A 22,608-nucleotide genomic window follows, 5' to 3' on the forward strand; every position below is an offset into this window, starting at 1 on the left:
GAACAGTGGTGAGAGGAAGGAAGTCCGAGTGGAAGAAGGTAACCAGTGGAGTTCCACAAGGGTCAGTGCTTGGTCCCATCATGTTTTTGATTTATGTTAATGATATGCCAGTAGGAATTGACAGTTACATGAACATGTTTGCGGACGATACTAAAATTATGAGGAGAGTAAAGAATGTGGAAGATTGTAACAAGTTACAGGAAGATCTTGATAAAATATATGAGTGGAGTAAGGAGTGGCAGATGGAATTTAATATAGACAAGACCCATGTTATGAAAATGGGAAGAAGTAGATACAGACCAAACTACAGGCTGGGTGATGAGAAAATTAAAGAGACCAATGAGGAGAAAGACTTAGGAGTAACCTTGCAAAACACTTTGTCACCGGAGAAACACATTAACAAGATTTTTTGGAAAACATATAACATGCTTCAAAATATTGGCCTTGCATTCCACTACCTAGATGAAGGAATGATGAAGAAGATATTATGTACCTTAATAAGACCCCAGTTAGAATATGCAGCTTGTGTCTGGTCACCGCATGTGAAGAAGGTAGAAAGGGTACAGAGGCTGGCAACAAGGATGGTACCAGGACTCAGGGAGTTAGACTATGAGGAAAGACTGAGGAAGCTGGGGCTGACCACATTAGAAGAGAGAAGAACAAGAGGAGACATGATAACTATGTATAAATTGGTGAACAAGATTGACATACTGGACAGAGAGTTGATAAAGGTGACCACAAGTAATCATCTCCGAGGACATGGAAAAAGCTAATAAAGACATCTGTCTAAATGACGTGAGAAAATACAGTTTCCGCATTGTAGCATTGATAAGTGGAATAAACTGAGCAGTGATGTCGTTGACGCGGTGTGTGTCAATCAGATGAAAGAGAGATATGACAGGAATGGACAAGGAGACAGGACACAGAGAGCTTAGCTCGGGCCCTGTAATACACAAATAGGTAAATACACACACACACACACACACACACACACACACACACACACACACACACACACACACCTAAACATCACCAGGGAACTCATGAGAGAATCCCTGGAAAAATAAGACACCTGGGAAGGAAGGAAAGGACAATGAGCCACTGGGAGAAAATCTGAATTCCAGATCACCAACTGAAAATACATTTGTTACCTGAGAGGATAGGTGTCACAATATATGTGTCACTGGAACAAGATGCAAGTCATCAGGACAGAGGAAATGTGCATCCCTCACACATGGATGTCAATGGGAGAAAACACATACGTACGTAGGTAAAGGAGAAGTCACTAGGCCGAAGAGGGGGAGGCACTATATTGTTTCACCAACTTTGAGATAGAAGTTTTGCCACTTGCAGTCACAAACTGTATCACTGTCAATGTGTGTTGTTGTTATTAGCTAATTTGTTAATGTATTCCTACATTTTTTAAATGTGTTTTAAGGCATGTAGCAAAGTGACTTTACACTTTACCAGACCCTAAGCTTACTTACAAGATACTGGATTATACATGTACAAATCTTCAAAATAACTAAGTTTTGATTGATAATAAAGTCTCAGTCTGCTGCACATTTGAAGGAAAAACATGAATACTTAGGCAATCAGTGGTTGGAAGCATCACCATTGTGTATCCTCAGGTTGCAAAATTACTATGTCAGATTTGGTGTGAAGTAAAGGGAATACACAGTCTCAATGTCTGTAGGGGTGGATTCATGAGTGTTTGCTAAGACAGTGCCTCTTGATAACACTCTTGCGACTGGAGCGAAAGGGACAGAAGGAGCAGATGAAGGGCTTCTCTCCTGAGTGGGTGCGGCAGTGCCTGACAAAGACAGAGTGCCAGGGGGTAGAGTAGCTGCAGTGGGTGCAGCGGTGGACCTTGAGGGAGCGGGGTCTGCCTCCCCTCCCAGCACCACCTAACAACTTTGGTGCCCTTCCCCTGCGTCCTCCATCCATGCCAAGCTGTGGTGGTGAGTTGTGAGGAGGATGGTTACAGCAATGGTGCTACTGCTGATTCTTGACTCTCATTATACAGTATATTGAAGATTACTGAGACACTAAAATTATGACCAATCTCTCTCTCTCTCTCTCTCTCTCTCTCTCTCTCTCTCTCTCTCTCTCTCTCTCTCTCTCTCTCACATGCACATACACACGCAGGCTCTTTTTCTGTATATCAAAACTAAGTAAGTATGCACACACAGATACTAACTTGGGGCAGGTGAAATGGAGTTGTTTGTAAGTTGAACTGATTGTACAGCTCCACTTGTCCCTCACAGTTAAGGCTATCAAGGTTGGGAAAGCCATCATAACACCCATCGGTCTCATGAAGGCTCTGGAAGGCAGGAAACCCAGTCAGCTAAGTTTGTGATTCTAAATTTCACTAACTCCTACGTGTTAAATTTCACAACTGAAATTATTACCATACTTATATACATAGTAAGATACTTTTGTGACAAAGTATCATAGTTTATACTGAGTAAACTAACAAGCTAATATGTATACTAGTAATGCACAAAGTGAGATTTGAAAACCTCTAAACAAACAAGTACCATTACAAAAAGTCAGCATAAATTTTGTTCTATGCATCACAGCTTCCTTACCTGAGAAATTCCCGAGGAACCTGCCATGCCTGCATCAGGCAGGTGTTGCTGAGGTAGTGGTGGTAGTTGTGGTTGCTGCTGCTGCTGTTGTAGACCAGGCACTGTTCCTCCATTTCCTTCCATGGGACACAGATAATTCTGTGACTGTGAGCTGGTTCCCACTCCCCCTGTTAGACCCGTAGTAGTGGCTGCAGGAAGAAAGCCATCAGGGCCACAATCCAGCTGGCCATCATAGCATAGGCCAGGACTAGGCTCAGGAAGTTCCTCCTTTACCACCACATCCTCCAGAGCACTCTGTGAAGCCAAAAATGTATGAAGCTTTGTATCATTAACCCCCTATTAACTGAAGACAGGTGTGTGGATGTGTCCCTTACCTTATACATATTCTAGTTTCAGTATAGAACAACAATACTCAGTAGTACTGAAAAAGCATGAATGAAAACAAGTTATTATAAGGTCTTCTAATACAGACCAGTAATAAATTAATTACTTGCATACAATAAAGACAATGCTGGGCATGGTCATTTCTTTGACTCAGTGCTTTGAAGAGAAAACCATTAGAGCAACTTTTAAATAAATTCAGGATTCCAAAATTACCTCAATGTTAAGGTTTGTGCTTTCTAAAGCAGTGCTTGGGACCATTTATTGTAGTCCTACTTATTAGACATGAGCCTCACCTTAAAGGACACACTTGGAGTGCATGCAAAGGCTTCAGTGTTATGTGCTGGGGAGGCAGAAGGCAGCAGCAAGGGAGGCTCTGAGATGTTGCCACTGTTGTTAGTGCCCCTCACCTTCTCAGTACTACCAATTATTTCCTGACATTCCCCTGCTGTACTGCTTTCCTCCACCTCACAACAGTCCTCATCCTGAGATGCAGCACTGTCACTGCAGCGTTCTTTTTTCCTGCGCTTGGGTTTGGTGGTAGCAGCAGCAGCACATGTGGTGGTGGCTGAAGCAGCCACTTCAGTTGAGTCATTCATGCTGTCATCCGGCACAGCCAGACCCTTGATGCACAGGGACTCGGCAGCACGGATGAGGCTGGCCAATTCATCCTGGGAGATGTTGGCCACACCTGAGTACATGTAGCTGAGCAATGCTTCAAGGTTCTTGGCTGTGATGTCCTTTAGCACAACAATTGGGTGCTTGCAAGCAGTATGCTGGAACATGTCCTCAAAGTACTCACTGCAAGCTGCCAGCACTAGCTTGTGGGCTGGGTAGAACTTCCCCTCACATGCCACTGTTACATCACTGTAATTGCCCTGCAGTGACAAGAGAAGTGAGGCAAAGCAGCTTTTGTACACAAATGATTACAGACTGAATGAAGTAAAGCATGACATTTTATCCATAATTTTACTTATAATGTATTAAAATCATGAATCAATTAAATCATGAAAACTGTATTTCATGATGATATTAACAATCTATTTGCATCTTCATTTGCAAATCATTACTTTTTTCACTTTTTGGTGTTTTGTATTGTCTAAGTGAAGACATACCACTATCATGCATAATCACTATCAAGTTAAGTCCCCATATGTCAGTTTACCTTGTCTCGGAACTTTGAGATAATGTTTGAGAAGGTGACATTATGGTACTTCCAGGATAACACCAACATTTTGTCTCCCATTGTGTTCTGGCACCTGCTGATGGACAAATACACTGCTAGCTAGAATGGAACTGGGGACATGAAATCTGTAGAACATCAACTACTAAAGATTTTGGAAACGTAAAATTATTAAATTACCGTACATACACATAATTCAAAATTATATCAATACTCCTCTGCTATGTATTGTAGAACACATATGCAACATTAATTACAACAATGTAGATCATATTCACCACTGAAAGAAAAAAAAAAATTGAGCAAAATTCAAAGAACTTTTCTCACCTCTGAAAGAATGTGGAGGTGTCCAAAGGACAGGTGTTACTATTGGTCTTCTCAAGAATGGAGGGTAAAAAACCATCAAATACACTACCACAAAACTGCAAAATAGGATGAATTTGTTCTGTGAATACAGTTCAATACACGTATATCATCACAATACATTATTGTGTGTGCGTATGTGTGTACACCTGTCTGTCTCTGCTACTGGGTATGTGAAGCATGGGAAGACCTAGGTGTGTTATTCCTGTGTCTCGAGGTGGCACAGCACCAGTCAACAAGCAGCAGCAATCATGTACAGAGATGCTGAAGCAGCGGGCAGCTAGGGCATCTTGTTCCAGTGGGTCTGAGGCTCAGACAGTAACACAGTGTAAGTCAGAGAGCAGATAAATGCATGCACACAAGGCTGGCAGCTGTGCCTGGCCATGTGGATCCTGTGAAGTGTCTGATGGCTGCTAGAATGCCCGTAAGAGGACTGCATAGAAGCAGATGTCCTGCTGCCTGTGAGGCTTCCCTACTGCTGGAAAGAGTGAGAAGCTGGACATACTGTGGCAGAGAACTGTGCCCTGACATGAGAAGACTGTGGGGATGTCTGTTGTGTTGCCTGAATGCTGACCTGAGGGAACTGTGCTGAGGTGGGCATCCTACTAGCTGTGAAGTTTCTCTGCTGCTGGTGAGTGCAGCTGACAAGTGTTGGAGATTGAATGCAGCAAAGCAAGGACGTGTGTGTAATGTGTATGAGAGCCAATGTAAGAGACATTTATGAGTGTTCCTAGTCTCCTTGATGATTATCAGTATCAGTGACCATAAATTACTACTTATACACACTATGGATATAATTTTCACTTTACTATAAGATGCAGATGGATGATACAGAGCCTATAACCTTATAATAATCACTGCCATGACTCTGAAACACTATATTTATGATAGAATAAAATCTGAGGCATACACTAATTACCGCCAACTACCTTGAAACAGCGGGCACAAGTGAGGGCGAGGCGAGGCAATGAAGAGCCCGGCCGAGTGCTGGACGTGTGTCATATCCACTATTATGAGTTGCTCCAGTAAGTTAAGACCCGTTTCTTATAATCTTGCCACGCTTATTGTGTTCACCATTTGATCTCGTCTTGTGCTCTGCTGCCTAATGTTTGTGTTACATTATCACTCTAATCAACTGATAATCTCGCCCGGAAATCTCAAAGTGACCTGACTTATGTCTTCGTGGTGAGATGCAGGCTTAGTAAGTGAGGCTGAAGTGATTAACCAGAACAGTATCCTTTCATTTCATTATTCTCCACAATAATTTCCGCAGTGTTCACATTCGATTTTGTCTTTCTTATCCTCAGCTGACAGTCATTCATGTTCCATTATCGTTCTAATCAGCTGTCTTCTTGTGACCTCAAAATGACCTGCCTTGTGCTTTCGTGCCTAAAAATAGGCTTGATGGGTGATGCTAGGGAGGTTATCAGGTACAATATTGCACTGGCTAATTACAGAAGTATGTGTCCATGCCGAAATATTGCAGTGCAGTAAAGATTTAACGAGGTTGTTACGCCTGACGACGCCTACAGCTGAGCGAAGCACTGTTTGTTTTGCTCCACAGCTGAGACTTTCCTTCCTCTTCCTCTTCTTGGGACTGGTTACGCCGTAAATCACTCCGTAGTCTTCTTTGCCTTGAAAAATTAAAATTAATTTCCTTTAGTTCTCCTTCTTCTGTAATGCATGTGTGTCTTCTACGATATAGAGTTACTGTTCCCAGTAATCTTTTCCATAAAAGTTATGTCACCTCTATACATACATCTCAGTATTCTCTCTTTCACACTTCATTGGAACCATCGCTTCATCTGCTTGTCTTATTTTCTTCTTCCATCTACTTTTTTTTTTATTTACGAATACTGGCTTCCTTAATAGTTAAATACTTCTTCCGTGACTACATCTCTGTCAGTCTCTACACTGACACTGAGGTTTCCAGGCGGCTCCCTGCACCCATGTCTTCCACTAGAGCAGAACTGTATGCTGTACTGGAGGCGCTCCACATTGTGGCGCCTCTCCATAAGAATGTATATTTCTTTATTGACAGTCAGGCTGCATTGTACGCCCTTCAATCCACCTCCCCCATGGACTGTGATCTAGTTAATAAGTGTCTTGATCTCATCCACGCCCTAGAAGGTGCCGGTGCCACGGTCCATTTCATCTGGATATCCTCTCATGTGGGTATCCCGCTAAATGAAAAAGCAGACCATCTTGCTCAGTGTGCCCTACAAGATGACACAGTGGACCCTGGCACTGAGTACACTCTGGGTTATGTTAAGAGTAGCATTAAGGACTTGTACAAAGTAGCATTAGTGATCAGTTGGAGCTTTGTTGCCATAGGGGCAGTAGCACCAGTCTTCACTATGCACATGTCTCCCAGAGCTGTGCTTACACCTACGGGAGACACACTGCATCACATGACATGGTGGCAATGAGGCTCAGATTAGGCTACAAATACTTTTGGGAAGTCAGTGCTTCTCCTGGTGTGTGCTGTGTGCTGTGTGATGCACCAAGGGGACACACTCTCCGTCACTATATCATGGAATGTCCTCACATTGCTAAATTTAGGCCACAAGGTCAGTATGACTTGTACAGCCTCATTGACCATCTCCTAGACTCTGTCACCCTTACTCCTCAGGGACATACTCAGGGAATATCCTCAGTTTGCTCCCAGACTGTAGAATGTTTAGGCAATAAGGTGTGCAATATGTGTATTTATTTATTGAAATACTTGTATTCTTGTGTATACTGTCCAGTGTTAGATTTTTTATACTTTAACCTTAAGTCTTTGCCCAAGGGGTGTGTGGCAAGGCCCATCCTCCTCCTTTGTTGTAATTATTTATTAATTCAACAATAAATGTATCAATCAATCAATCAATCACTTTCCAGCAATCGACCAAGATCCTCCCCTTTTTATTCTTATCTATATAAATTATAATTATCTATTTTTATTTATTTATATATCTTCATTAATTCTTATTTATTTGTTTATTATCTTTTGTATGTGTGGGTGGGTGTGCTTAACATTACTAAATAGTATTTTTGTCTTGTTAGAGTCAGTCCTTTCTGTTTTTTTTTTTTTTTTCTGTATAATATAGGCCTCCTTCCTCCTCACCTTCCCTTGCCAGTTCCTGTTTTAATGCGTCTCTTTCCTTCATGTTTTAAAATTTCTAAGAGAGATCTCATTTTTTAGTACTAAACTGAGTGTTTTCCTGTGGTTCAGTGATATTTTGCCATTATATTTGTCTCCTCTCGATTTCTATAATGTCAGTGTCCATTCTTCCTCACCTCCCATCACGCTTCCCATTGTGATTCTTGCTATTTTCATCGCACTGCCCCACCAACTTAACTACTGTGTATACTGTATGTACACTGATCTCAAAATACGAGTAGCTAAAGCATAATTAGAATTTCTGAACTGATAGAGATAATATTTAAAAATTTTTGATTGGTGACTTGTGCAGGTTAGGTATTCTTATCTTGTGTGTATATCGATCTATGAAGACATCGAACAAACAAAACCAGTTCTGTCACTGGTGAGTCGGCTTGAAAGCTACCTACATCATACGTTATTAATTACTGACCTACGAACCGATCACAGAACTATAATTTGTATATACAGTTGAAATTTCCAAGTTAACCATTAAAATAGTACAAAAAAGTGTCCTGAAAAAAAGTGAAATTTGTATTAAACATTATGGATTATTTGCTTCCTAAAAACGTCCCCTTGGAAGTCCAATCGATGAAATTGATTTTGAAACATCTGTGAATTAATGCTAAACCTTCCTGTAACTCCGATTGTCCATCACACACACACACACACACACACACACACACACACACACTTTATATAAATATATTTACATTTAGATCATCAAGGTGCTTGATATGTAGTACACAATGAAGAATCAACGTGACACTGCCATGATAATCGTCCGTGATGAAACAAGGAAGTCAGCAGGCCGAGCAGCTGTGGCGGAGGGGAGGCAGAGGAAGGAGGGTCGAGAGGAACATAAGCCACCGAAAGCCAGTCAGAACTCAAGAGGGCTGCTGCTGGAGAGCCTCAGTCAAGAAGTGGCGAGCCCAGTGGCGTGAAGGTGGCTGGTCACCTGCACCCTCGTCATGAGTCGTCCACATTCCCTCCACCTTCCATCTGACTTCCTTGCCCAAGACCATGCCCTATTCTCGCAAAACAAACTTGAAAGGGATGCCATGGGAGGATCTGATCCATTCCTCGGGCCTGCCAAAGGCCAGATCATGGCTGCAGCATCCGAAAGGACCAGCGATGGCGGAGTAAGAACTAATAAAAATGAGACCAGCAGAAAATGTTATCCTTGCCATCAAAGACGGCCGAGGTTGCGACAGGCTGAAGAGGACGAGGAAGAAGCGGAGGAGGAAATAGAGCTAGAGGAAGAGGATGATCTGTGGTGGCTAGCAGGAAGCGAAGAAGAAGAGGAAGACCAAGAATCACTGTGTTCCTTGCCTCGGCGCCGTTCCATCATACAATGCTCCCCACACGAGAAAGAGCAAGGCTGCTCAGGGTTGCGGCGGGCGCTGACCTCCTTCAGCCTGCGACTGTTGCACACAGAGAAGGAGCGGCCCGTGCAGCGCATTTTGCGGCCACCCAGGAGACGTCAGACTATGAGGGGGCTGAGCGGCCTGCCGATAGAGGCTGCTAATCAGTGGAACGCCACAGCAGCCTTTGATGGCTAACTCGTGAGAGAGAACCAGTGTGGTTTAGGTATTTTTACCAGATACCAGAGGTGGCGTTTGTACTACAGTCGCTCGGGGATTTTTAGCCCAGCATTGTGTGTGTTTTCGCTCTGGAAAAGAGATGACTATAGCAGAAAAAATAGACTGTGCAAGAGAACTGGACTCACCGAGGTGCGGACAGACTTGACTCTTTAGCTCGTGATATTTTCAATAGCTAGAATCGTCCTTGCCAGTACCGTAGTGGCATATATTTGAGTTCTGAATCACAAAGTTACTGAAGCTGAGGTAACTTGACAGAATGCAACAAAAGAACATTAGAAAAGTCCCCTCCGCAGCATTTTATTATGTTTAGGTACTCGTTATGTGATACATTGTTATGCCACGACAAATTATATGTAGTGGTAGTGGGCTGATGCACTCTTGCTTCGTCAACGCTTTCTACAGTTCCAGTACCAGATGTTACCAACTGTTCCTCCTCCTCCTCCAATTACAACCAAAATTGATATATAACATCTTTACCTTTGTTATCTTACGCACTCAAGAATATACATATATTTCTTTCTACAATTTCTTGGCGCTGTGATTTTTTATTTATTTATTTTTTATCACTGGACTTTTCCTCTTGTAATGAAGAATGAATCGGGTTATACGTCTTATTACCTATATTTTAGAAAAAAAAAACTAAACCAAGGAATGGGTACGACGCATTATACGTCTTTTTTTTATTATTATTATAATTATTTGATTAATCTATTTTTACCGCAGCTCAAGCCATCGATCGTGCAAAATAAGTCCGCTGTGATGACGAGGTGAACGTGACATATTTGTAAGATGTTCACAAAACCATTATACATTATCTGTTTTGTAATAAACGTGAAAATATCCTCCTTCACTCATATCCTCTTTTCCGCGTACACAAACACACACACACACACACACACACACTAGTCACTCACTCAGCATGTGATCGTTAAGACTGGCTGCTCGCATTATACTTACACTCTCCCTATGCCTGTCACTCTGCTGGCTGAGGCTCACAAATGAATGTACATTTTCACTCACTCAGTCAACTAATAAGAATATTATGAGGAAATCAAAGGTACAAATCAAGAAGCCATCAGCCACGTGGTGAGCTCTCCCTACACAAAACATCTCTACCGATTTCAACCTAATATCCTTATTCATTATTATGTCTAATCTGAAGCTTATGTCATCCTTATCCATGAATTTGTCTAATCTGAAGCTCCCTAATCACTCACCACCAACAATTCCTTGTTATTGAGTCCATTTTATTCATCTGGCACTCTGCTTGACGACTTCTGACTACTGAACGTTTTGCTTATGTCATCCTAGGTAGGTACCTACATTTCCTCATCCTAACAATCATATATATATATATATATATATATATATATATATATATATATATATATATATATATATATATATATATATATATATATATATATATATATATATATATATATATATATATATATATATATATATATATATATATATATATACACACACACACACACACACACATACACACACACAATGATTAGTCAAGGACGTGATACTCAAGATTGTGGGTGCTTGAAGTAAGAGCTAGTGCACACACACACACACACACACACACACAAGCATATTTGCATAGCATATACACTGCTGAAAATGCAGTATAATACACACAAAAAAAATAATAATCACCAAATATATGAACTACTAAAGTGAGAAACAACAACAGCAGCTATATAAACAACAACAACAACAATAATAATAATAATAATAATAATAATAATAATAAAATAATAATAATAATAATAATAATAATAATAATAATAATAATAATAATGATAATAATAATAATAATAATAATAATAATAATAATAATAATAATAATAATAATGATAAAGCTATACGCTATGCAATCTCTCTCTCTCTCTCTCTCTCTCTCTCTCTCTCTCTCGCAGTGACAATCTTTGCAACTTTGCCACGCGTGACCTAAATCTGAACTAAGAGGAAGTTTGATGAGAAAGTCGAGAATCAATTTGTTTGTTGAGCATCTTACTGACGCTCCCATGTCTCTTTTTTCCTCCTCCTCCTCCTCTTCTTCCTTCTTCTCCTCTTCCTCGTACTCTTTCTCTTTAGTTCTTTCTTCCTTTTTTGCTTTCATATTTATTTATTTATTTATTTTCATTTTTGTTGTTGTTGTTGTTGTTGTTGTTCATCTTTCCTCGTTTATATCTCTTCATTTGTATTTCCATTATTTTAACTTTTTTCTTTCCATATTTTCTTTTTATTCCGTCTTCCTCTTTTTTTTCCAGTTTCGATCACTTTCCTTTCTTCATAACGAGAGAGAGAGAGAGAGAGAGAGAGAGAGAGAGAGAGAGAGAGAGAGAGAGAGAGAATAGCAAAAGTTTAACCGATGATAGAAAAATATTACTGTGAAGAAAACTGATCACGCTACTCTTCCTTCCTCTCTCTCTCTCTCTCTCTCTCTTGACATAATCTGACCTAGTCCTGCCTATTTGGTCCCTTTATAGAATCAAAGTCACGTTAATAATCCGGGAGCTTCACATCATGAGAACGTCCTCCACTGCTGGGATGCCAACTGCTCTAGCTTCTCAGAACTCTTAAATAAACCCGCATTCCTAAACATTTCTCGTCCCTCACATCATAAAAGGCTTTACCGAACTTTGTTTGGTATTTTCAAGTGTTTCCATGATTCTGGTGATAGCTTGATAAAGATTCCGTATTATTAAGTGGGAGAAACACGTATAAGAAGCAGTTTATCCTCCTCGTCGTTAATCCCCCACATAAGTTTCTGAAACTCAATATAAAATCGCCAAACAGTAAGCAGAATGGATATGGAAACGCGTCATGGCACGGGGTTAACAATTAAAGACTTATACATCACCAGTAAGAAAATAACATAAAAACCCGACTAGCTAGTCTGCGGCCTTTGAGAACAATGAGAGGATAACAAAGCGGAAGAAAAAAAAAAAAATAAATAAATAAAACTTGTCATATGGTGGTTCCTGACAGACTGTCTGTCGAAGGGATGTTCAATATTCTTATACAGCCTTCTATGCTGCCTAAGAGGAGTGATTCACTTAGAATGTGTTCTTGTAGCTGCAACAGCAGTACTATGGTTGTGACGCAGTGGTGACAGGCTATGAGAAAAGACTGCATGCTCTCTCTCTCTCTCTCTCTCGTGTGTGTGTGTGTGTGTGTGTGATGGGGACGGGGGGCCGGAGAATTCTATTTGATTTGGTACAGTTACTATAAAAAAAAGCGTCCCGAGGCTCCAAATTGTGTTATAATGAGATATGTTACTAGGTACACGCGTACGTGTCGTGCAAGACACACTGAGAGAGAGAGAGAGAGAGAGAGAGGTCAATTCATCAAGAAAAATTAAGATATATATTTCAACATTTGATAGAATTTCTATATGTCCTTTCTGTTTCGTAATAGTAGTAGTAGTAGTAGTAGTAATACTAGTAGTAGTAGTAGTAGGACCAATAATAAAACAACTACGTTTATTTTCTTTCTAAGAGGGGAGTACAGGGCATTGAAAAAAAATGTTGGAATAAAAGACCAACAGCTGAAGCTGGCAATCCCTTAAGGCTGTAATCACGATCATATCGCCCAAACACTCAATAACACCACAAATCCCAACACTTCAGTACGTGAGAAAATGAGAATAGCAAGCCTGTTGGGAAGAGTGAAGCCTGAGGAGCAACAACAGTGAGGGCGAGAGCGAGAAAGAGAGAAAGAGAGGACGGGTCGCAATGTTCCATCCTCGCTGCGGCCGCTGCGTCCACCTCGCCAATGGGAACAAGACCGCCTTTAGGAGCAACCCGACGCAGGAGTTCAACCGAGGACTCATATTCAGTCTCGAGCCCATCAAAGATAACGAGGTGTTCGAAGTGACGATCGATAAGAAGGTGAGACACTGACAGAAAGAAAGCCACCCAGGTCTTGTCAACACCCCAATATTTGCTCGTCCCCACCCCTCACTCTTAGGTATTTCACTGTACGGTTCATTCTATGGATGATTCCAGGTGTAAGTTTGTGTTGCTTGGCTTGGTGACGGTCTCGGGTTTGTTACGTGCCGTGTTGTGTTGTGCTATTGAGTGTGTTGTTTTGTCTGAAGGTGTGTTGACAAGAGACAATGCTTTAGGTGTGAATGGAAAGTGTGTCTTTGAAGATTGGTATTACAGGAATCTCTTTGCTTACTGGTTTAGTTTTATTCCTAAAATACCAGGAAATATGGAGTGCATTGTGTTACTGAGTGTTGTTTTGGTGTGATTTCAAGGTGTTGGCAAGAGATTCCTGTTGTATTTGTGATTGGAAACTGTTAATTAGCAGATTAGCATAATAGTTCTTTACTGGTTTGGTGATTCACTTCAACTCTCAGAATACTTTGAATGTTGACATGTAGCTATCCAGAAATAAGTAATGATGTATGAGGGGATGAATGGTTTAGCTATAAACGTGCTGATATTATAGTTATTTCTTAGTTTGTTGATCTAATTATATCTTAAAATGCTCAGAATTATGCAAAAGTTCACAGTGAAATAGCTAGGTAATTTTATGATACTTCTTGAAAGGGGAAATACATGGTGTGAATGTTATAAGGTTGGTATTTATTGCTTCGTTATGAGATGTTTGCTGTGAAATAGTTAATGTTTTGGCTGAACAAAATTATAGCTGTTAATGCTTAGTTTGCTGAACCAATATACTTAGAGATTATGAGATGTATACTTTGAAATAAACAATGACTTAATGTTTCTGGAATGTGGCTGATTAAAATAATAGTCTTTAGTGACTTAATTTATTGCACTTAAGGACAATTTATATCAAGAAGCTTAAGAATAACCATGTTTTATATTTCACTGTTTAGAATATTTCTAAACTCAGTCATATCTGTCTGAAATTACAGTTAACATGTTATGATACAGAATAGCAATTAATTATGATATTTATTAGCCATGTATATTAGTAATATTGTGCCTAATTCTCCACCTTAATGTTATGGCTATAGTTTTAAAGTTGTGTTGGGTGTGTTCCTTACTAATGTGTTGGGTTAATGGAAATATGATTCACAAGGTCAACTTTTCTTTAACTATCTATCTAATTGTCATGTCATGTTTTTAAACCCACTTCTAGTAATGTGTGTTAATGAAGCCATTATTTATATTGCTGACACTTCCTAATCATTGCACACCTATTATTTGTTTCTAAGTTCATCAGTAATACAGCTCTGTGTATTTGGTTTATGAAGATTGGTAAGGAAGTCATTCTGTTACTATTATTTGATCACATTGACCAGTGTGGAGCACTCTTCTATCAAGGCAAACCCAAAGTTCTTAAAATTATCATGATTAAGTGACATTTCAATTATTTTGTTTGCCTTAACTGAGGAGCAATTAGAGGGATCTTTTTTCTTTTTAAATTTGTCTTCCTTGCTATATTTAAAGGAAAGGAAAATGGGAAATTAACCATTAGAAGTAAATAATTAAAAAGGATCAAGAGCACTATGTAGCTGTGCAATTTATTCTCTTCTTTATCTGTAAGTTAAAATGAAAAGCAGAGAATTGATATTATTAGGACTCTACTTTTGTTTAACTTTAAAGTTGTTGTCCATTTTCTACTCATTTTTTATTTATTTATTATTTTTTTTTATGTACTGCTCCTTTCTAGTTTGGAAATCTCCAGGGCTTTTAGAATTTTCCAGCAACGTAGCAATAATAAAGTAACAATTGATAGACTAATGATTTCATTATATAAAGTTGCATTACATTTCAAATGGCACATATTGACTTCTTGCACCTTTCCTTGTCTTCCTCTAAAATGAATACCAAATTTCAGTCATTGTATGAACTTAAGAACACAGGAATGGAAAAGGAAAGAGAGAGAGAGAGAGAGAGAGAGAGAGAGAGAGAGAGAGAGAGAGAGAGATACTTAAATGCTATTCTTTCCATTCATAGTTGAACACAAGGAGTGGAAGCACTGAAACAGTAGCTTATACGTATTACGATGGTATTAGCTAAAAAAGGAAAAAATGTGCGCGCGTGCACACACACACACACACACACACACACACACACACACACACACACACACACACACACTTAAAAGGAAGCACATTGAGATGGATGGAATATTATTTGAGGGGGAGAGAAATAAGAACGGTAGTTAAAGATATGAAGTCCAAGTGGAGAGCAGTAGAAAGCAGAGGCGCCAATGCTTTTTCTCATATACATAAATGACATGTTAGAGGGAGTGAACAGCTACATAAATCTGTTTGCAGATGATGGGAAACTGTGCAGAGTTATAAAGCAAAAAGAGGATTGTGAAATACTGCAGGAAGACCTAAATAAAATCTGGAAATGGAGTAAAAAGTAGGAAATGGAATTCAATGTGGACAAAAGCCATGTCATGGAAATGGGAAAGAGTGAAAGACGACCAGTGGGAATCTATAAGATGGGAGATGGAATAGAACTGGAGAAAGTAAAAAAGGAAAGGGACTTGGGAATGACGATGGAAGAAAACAATCAACCGGTAAACCATATAGATAGAATTTTCAGAGAGACATATAATTTGCTAAGGAATATTGGATTAGCATTTCACTACATGGACAAAGAAATGATGAAGAAATTGATAAGTACTATGATAAGACCCAGATTGGAATATGCAGGACTTGTGTGGACCCCCCATAAAAAGAAACACATTAGGAAGTTGGAGAGACTACGAAAAATGGCTACAAGAATGGTTCCAGAATTTGAAGGGATGACATATGAGGAGAGACTAAAGGCTGTGGATCTACCAACCCTGGAACAGAGAAGGGAGAGAGGGGATCTGATACAAGTTTATAAATTGATCAACGGAATGAATAAAGTGGATAATGAGAAACTGATCCTGAGGGAAGAATGACATTCGAAGCACAAGATCGCATGGTAAAAAACTGAGGAAGGGAAGATGTCTGAGAGATGTTAAAAAATGTAGTTTCCCACAAAGATGTGTTGAGACTTGGAACAGTTTGAGTGAAGAAGTGATGTCAGCAACGAGTGTGCATAGCTTTAAAGAAAAATTGGATAAGTGTAGATATGGAGAAGGGGTCAAATGAGCGTAAAGCCCAGGCCCTGTAAAACTACAATTAGGTAAATACACACACATGCACACAAGAATGTAGAAGGAAAGCAAGAGAAATGGCAACTTACTAACTGACTATACCTTCCCTTCACAGTTAAACACATGGAGTGGAAGCATCGAAATAGGTGTAACTGTCTGCAATCCAGATGTCATCGATATTCCCATCACTGCCACCGACCTACGAGGAGGGACATGGGTAAGGCTGAGAGTGAGGAAGGGACATCTGTAGATAAGTTAACAGAAAGGGACATGGGTAAGGCTAACAGTGAGGGAGGAATGTCTGTAGTGCTAATGATAAGGGAGGAGAGTGGAACATGAGTAAGACTGATAGTGAGAGAGGGACATGCATGGGTAAGATTAGAAATGAGGAAAGTTGAGGGAGAGACATGAATAAAGCTACAGATGAGGAAGTAACATGAGTGAAAGGGGAGGGACATGGGTGAGGGTGAGGGACAAGGGTAAGTCTGGGTGGAAGGAACATGGTGTAATGTTAAAGATGAAGGAGTAAAACTAAGTGAGGAAAGATAACAATAAGTAATGATAGGAATGAGGGAGGGATATAAGCAAGAACTAAAATGAAAGAGAGATGAGGAAGAAATGTAAGTAAGGCTTACAGGGAGAGAGGACATGGATAAGTATTAAAATGAAGGTGGAATATTACTAAGATTGAGAATGATAAGGGAGTATGACTTAAGACTAGAAAGATTAAGGAATATGGCTTGAGACTGCAAATGATTAAGGGTCATGAGTAAGACTGAAGTTGATCGAGGAATATAAGTATAAACTAGAATAAGGAAGGGACATAGGTGGAGTTAAGACATGAAGTTGAAGGAAAAGGAGAATAGAGGGGTGAATATGGGTGAGGCTGAGAGCTAGAGTAGGTTGAAGAAACATTACTAGAGATAGTAGGACAATGAGGAAGGATGGAGGCTGAGGAAGAAGAAATATAGGAAACAATGAATAGGGAGGAAGAGAGATTGAATAATCAGTTGAGGATGAGGGATGAGTAACATAGATTAAGTTAATTTGTTTTAATGTTTTATTCATAAATAGCACCTTTTCCTTGGCTTGATAAGCTTAACAATTATTATTTGTTGAATCACATACTATTTTCTTTACCAAATACAATCACATAAGTAGTCTCCAAAAGCTGATGGTAATTCTCTTCCATGGCATTCCTTTCCTCCTGTATCTGCATCTTCATTTCCTCCCATGATAGTATTCTTTTCCCTGTGTATTTTCACCTTCATTGTTTCTGCCTCCCACAGATCATGCTGGGACAGGGTGTGCTGCGGGATGGCCGCTCCCTCCATGAGGCATATGGCTGTGACCTGGACAAGCTGGTGGAGGGGGACAGGGTGGGCGTAATGAGAACATCTCAGGTACACCTAGTGGTCACTTTGTTATTTTATTACTGTATACTTGATTCCGTTTTTATAGTGGTAAGGGGATATGACAAGTATGACATAAGAAAGTCTCAGGATTATTTATTAAGATTTAACAAGGAATATTGGCTCCAAGCTTGAAAATATTAATTTTGAAGAAGAGATAGGAAGGTATTGGTTCTCAAATAGGGTAGTATATGAATGGAATGGAAAGTAATCAGGTTGTTGTGCTGAGTCATTAGAAGCTTTAAAAGAAGATGAGGCAAATTTATGGATGTGGATGATAGATGGAAATAGATAAGTACAATATGTTTCATACAGGGACTGCCACATGTGGATTTGATAGCTTCTTGTACTTTCCCTTATTTTCGTATTTTTTTGTGGTTTGAATTTTCACATTAAATTCCATATTAAATTCTGATATATATTTATGAAAATATGTTTCTACTTATATATACTGTTTAAATTTTGTTTACAATATTCATATTTTGATGCATTCCATTCTGAAATGTGAAATTCTTTTTTATCCATTTCATTACTATTCTTAAGCTAGAATTTACCTGCTCTCAATACTTGTATTTATGTTGTTTATTTGGATAAGTTCTAAACATAACATGAAAATCACTTGATTTCAATTCATGTTAGTCTTAGGTCTTTCTTGACTTTTATTAGTCTCAATCTTGCTAACTCAGTTTTCATTTCTTACATTCTTTGTGTGAGATTATGAATAACAACATTTGGTTCCAAAGCTGGAGAAATTCAAGTTTTTGTATCAGTATTTCAGCATAAATTTATTATCACAAGATATTCTACTGATAAGGTAAACTGTCTAAGTTGTGTGTAAATCCTTCCAAAGTGAATCCAGGAATACTTTCTCTTCTCTATGAGGGGCCAAGGGGTTAAGAGAGTAGTGTGAATGTCAAAGTTGTGTGCCTTGTCTTGCTGTCCATTTTTTGTGAGGAGACAATCTTGTATATGTGTGTAGATATGATTAAGGTAAAGCCGATATAACCAAAAAATGTTCTTCGGCACTCTAGGGAGACCTGAAGTTCTTTGTGAATGGTGACTGCCAGGGTGTTGCGGCTGCCAATCTGCCACAGATGCTATATGCTGTGGTGGACATGTATGGCAAATGTGCACAAGTTACTGTCACTGCACCGGCCACTCCTGACTCCAGTGAGCTCCATTCCAGTAATTCTCCACATGATGATTACTTGTTTTCCCTTCCTCCTTGTGCTAATTGTGGATATGCATTTAACACAGACCCTTAGCATTAGGAGACTGCTGTTTATTTATCCACTACTTACACTTTTCTGTGATTAACTAAGGGAGTAATTATTGCAGACACACTAGATGAAGACTCCATCAGTGAGGTGTCATCACTACGGGACTCTAATATCCTAGACTCACAGCTGGACCCTTTGCCACCACTACCTTCCTCTGCCACCACCACTGCCACCACCACCACCACCACTACCATCACTCCTACAGCTGCTACCAATACTACAGTTCCAGCCACCACCACTAATATCATCAATAACAATGACAACACTGTCAGTGCATCCGCTATTCCTGAAAGTACTCCTGCTATTGCTGCCACTACGACAACCACCACCACCACCACTGCTACTCCTCCCAGCGCCCCACCCAGCTTTGCCTCAAGCAGTGCGCTGAGCAACCATGTGGCCAACATTAGTATTGCTAACAGCCTCATGTCCAACAGTGACAGCAACTTGCTACACCAGGAGCGTGACAGCCGGGACAGTGGCGGTGGTGGTGGTGGTGGTGGTAATGATGTGCCCTTCGGTGCCTCGCTGCGGCCTCCTGATGCTTGTGCCAACTCCCCATTGCCTGATGCCACACTGGGGCCTGTGTGCAATAATAACAACAACAACAACAACAATAACTCTCAGGCAACTGGCACCCCATCAGGCTACACAATGGGAGGTGCTGTGGGAGGCTCTGGCAGCAACAACAGTAACAACAATAAAAACAATAATAATAACAACAACAACAATGCTGGTGGTGGTGACAAGGCCAGTGGGAACATTGGTCCTGGCCAGTCAGGGAACAGTAGTCACAGCACCTCAGACAACATGGTGGGCTACTCTTCAGTGTCTGACCGCCTCCGCTTCCATGACAAGTGTGGCACGCTGGTCAAGCTGTCCAATGGTGCCCGCACTGCTGAGAGACGGCGCCCTCTTGATGAGTTCAACAACGGGGTGGTGATGAGCTATCGTGCCCTCAGAGAGAACGAGCTGTTTGAGGTACTTGCTTTGTTCTCATATGGGGATGACTCAAGCTTGTTTTGCCCTACCTTCATATGCTCCTCTAAGATATGAAATGAGGATTTTATCCTTAATTTTTTAAATTTCTCTTAGTGTTTTATATCATGATCATACTTCTCTTATTTTTCTTTTCTCTCAGTGTATTAAGCTATAGCTGATCTGTTTTCTTCCATCCTATCCTTTCAGATTCGAATTGACCGGCTAGTGGATAAGTGGTCAGGCAGCATTGAGGTGGGCATCACCACTCACAATCCTGGCCTCCTGGACTTCCCTGCCACCATGACCAACATGCGCTCTGGCACCACCATGATGAGTGGAACAGGCATCCTCACCAATGGCAAGGGAACACACCGGGAATATGGAGAGTTTAATCTTGATGAGCTGAAGGTAAGACTGGTTTGTGTTCTTTTGCCTTGAATCATTACTGCAGTTGTGAATGTATTAATAAGCTTAACGGGGGTGTTTGGGAATTGCAGGAAGGTGACAGGATAGGTATGATGATCAAGACTGGGGGTGAGCTCCACTATTACATCAATGGACTAGACCAAGGCATTGCTGCAACGGGTGTGCCACCTCCTGTATGGGCAGTGGTGGATCTGTATGGCATGACTGTCAAGGTAAGGAGAGAGTCTGTCCTAGCCCTGCTTATTCATGTTGGCACTTATTTTTCATTCCTTTGAGCAGTCTGTGCTTGAACTCATGGAGTGTAGTAGGATAGTTCATGAGACTGTCCCTTCCACTAGGGGCTGACAAAACAAAGAGTGTGTATGTGAGTGTGTGATGCTTTGTTGGGGCCATACCATGTAGAATTGTTGGTCTGATATATGGATGGGTACTAATTTGTTGAGCTTCTATCCATTGTTTTCTCCACACTAAGGCAGTGTTTACACCAAGAGAATCTAGTCAATTTAATTCATGAAGAATCAACATGATTCATGAATCATGTTGATTCACCACACTAGTTTCAATGTAACTGTTTACACCAGGTAAATTAAGTCAATTCAAATTGTATCAGTTCATGGCAATTCAGAGTCAGTGATTGGTTTGGACCCATTTTTTCATCAGTCAAGGCCAGTGAGCCGAGGAATACTACTCAACCATCTTTTTTTTTTTTTTTTATACGTAGGGAAGAGGGCCAGCCAAGGACAAAAATAAAGAAAGATAAAAAAAAAAAAGGCCCACGTGAGTGCTGGCTCTCTAAAAAGTGTAAAAGCGTCAGCCAAAGTTGGGGAGCAAATGCCTCGATACCTCGCTCTTGGTCTGATAACATCAAAATAAAGAAATGGATATTCTACATTGCTGTGGAATTCCTCATACCCCATGTGAGCAACTTCTTCTAATGTACTACCACTGCCTGATGAGGACAGCAGTGATATAGATGATGCTGCACCTGATGATAATTCATCAACCAATAATATCATGGGTGCACCTGATATTGTGTTCTCAAGAAACAGCAACCAATGTAGACATCTGTGAAGCGGGAAGTAGGCTTATACCTACTATCAACAAGCCACCATCTACAGCAAAGAAGCCTAATGCCAACAAAAGATGTTGCTGTTAGCTTCCAAGTGAAGTAGATGAGGTAATTGTGGGGGAGTTGCAAAAGTTGTGAGAACAAACTGTTTGTAATAATGAAAATTAACTTGATCCAGATTACCAGTTTCTGTTAAGTCTTCTACCTCTTATGAGACAACCGTCACCTGTCCACAGTATTGACATTGAAATAGAAATACATCAGGACTTTCTTAGTAAACTTGTAAAGGACCAAAACTCCAGCTATGGTTACTTGACTGACCAACACCAACACCTATCTCATACTGTCACTGTATGCTATAGTGATGATAATTGGTATTCTGCTTCCTAATGGAGGACCCAGTCAACTCTGCCAAATTCGTAAATTGTTCTGTGGTTATCTTAAAGAAATCATAAAACTTCTGATTATTGACCAAATCTGGGAACAAATGTCCAAAGCTCCCAAATTCAGGTCTTCTAGAATTAATTGTGTGCACCCATATTCACTGCTGATGCCTACTCCTATGCATCCTGAGCCACAGTAACACTGCTATTTCTGCAACAGCCAATACGTCCATACTCTTCGAAGGCTGCCTTGGTACTGAATAATGTGTTGATCAGACTCATTCGATTGGAACTATACTGATTCAAAATTACCTGAATCATGTGAGTTTTCATGAATTGAATCGATTTGATTCCCTTGGTGTAACTGCAGCCTAACTGTCCTTCTTGACACTCACAGGTGACCATCGTGGAGCGTGATGAGAGGGAGGAACAGAACCTGATCACGAGGCGGAACACCCAGATGGGTGAACCACAACCCACTCTCTCAGACACGGGCAAGTGTTTTCACTCAACCTACCTTTCTTGTATACAAGTTTTATTTTGATTTCTTTCTTTATTAAGTTGTTTATTTATTTATTGTTTTTAACCACTAACAACAAAATTAACAAAAGTTTTGAAGGATATTTTTCATAGCTACTGATGTTTTCCCAATTATGATTATCCAATCAGTATAGGAGTGTTTTAAGTTT

General features: G+C 40.1%; 2 protein-coding genes across 6 annotated transcripts in view; one reads left to right on the forward strand and one right to left on the reverse strand.

The window, feature by feature from the left end:
* Positions 1 to 1,295: 1,295 nt before the first annotated feature.
* LOC123498813 (protein bric-a-brac 2-like) lies at positions 1,296 to 6,088 on the reverse strand. 5 transcript variants are annotated; one of them, XM_045246241.1, is made up of 7 exons: positions 5,448 to 6,088; positions 4,483 to 4,577; positions 4,138 to 4,231; positions 3,269 to 3,850; positions 2,592 to 2,885; positions 2,201 to 2,323; positions 1,296 to 1,953 (listed from the first exon to the last, which is right to left on the reverse strand). In XM_045246241.1, exons 3-7 carry the CDS (start codon positions 4,216 to 4,218, stop codon positions 1,705 to 1,707), a joined length of 1,329 nt encoding a protein of 442 aa, XP_045102176.1. In that variant the 5' UTR covers positions 4,219 to 4,231; positions 4,483 to 4,577; positions 5,448 to 6,088; the 3' UTR covers positions 1,296 to 1,704. The 5 variants fall into 5 exon arrangements, with proteins under 5 accessions (XP_045102176.1, XP_045102174.1, XP_045102175.1 ...); XM_045246239.1 differs by having other exon boundaries at positions 4,138 to 4,234; XM_045246240.1 differs by having other exon boundaries at positions 4,138 to 4,268.
* A 6,871-nt stretch (positions 6,089 to 12,959) lies between these two features.
* The window catches only part of LOC123498815 (neuralized-like protein 4), a 127,262-nt gene continuing 117,613 nt past the window's right edge, over positions 12,960 to 22,608 (forward strand). The window contains exons 1-8 of the mRNA XM_045246245.1: positions 12,960 to 13,178; positions 16,484 to 16,585; positions 17,658 to 17,771; positions 18,812 to 18,950; positions 19,119 to 20,041; positions 20,249 to 20,449; positions 20,539 to 20,679; positions 22,317 to 22,413. Coding sequence (XP_045102180.1) covers positions 13,023 to 13,178; positions 16,484 to 16,585; positions 17,658 to 17,771; positions 18,812 to 18,950; positions 19,119 to 20,041; positions 20,249 to 20,449; positions 20,539 to 20,679; positions 22,317 to 22,413 — 1,873 coding nt within the window. The 5' untranslated portion in view covers positions 12,960 to 13,022. The remainder of the gene's footprint in view (positions 13,179 to 16,483; positions 16,586 to 17,657; positions 17,772 to 18,811; positions 18,951 to 19,118; positions 20,042 to 20,248; positions 20,450 to 20,538; positions 20,680 to 22,316; positions 22,414 to 22,608) is intronic.

This window comes from Portunus trituberculatus, chromosome 48 (assembly GCF_017591435.1).
Source record: "Portunus trituberculatus isolate SZX2019 chromosome 48, ASM1759143v1, whole genome shotgun sequence".
NCBI lineage: Eukaryota > Metazoa > Arthropoda > Malacostraca > Decapoda > Portunidae > Portunus > Portunus trituberculatus.

Excerpts from the sequence above, each read along its gene's own strand:
- LOC123498813 (XM_045246241.1), bottom strand. The coding sequence starts at position 4,218 with ATGGGAGACAAAATGTTGGTGTTATCCTGGAAGTACCATAATGTCACC. Across the intron at positions 3,851-4,137 it reads TCTCAAAGTTCCGAGACAAG|GGCAATTACAGTGATGTAAC; the intron begins GTAAACTGACAT and ends TTGTCACTGCAG. Across the intron at positions 1,954-2,200 it reads CTCCATTTCACCTGCCCCAA|CTTGGCATGGATGGAGGACG; the intron begins GTTAGTATCTGT and ends TCACCACCACAG.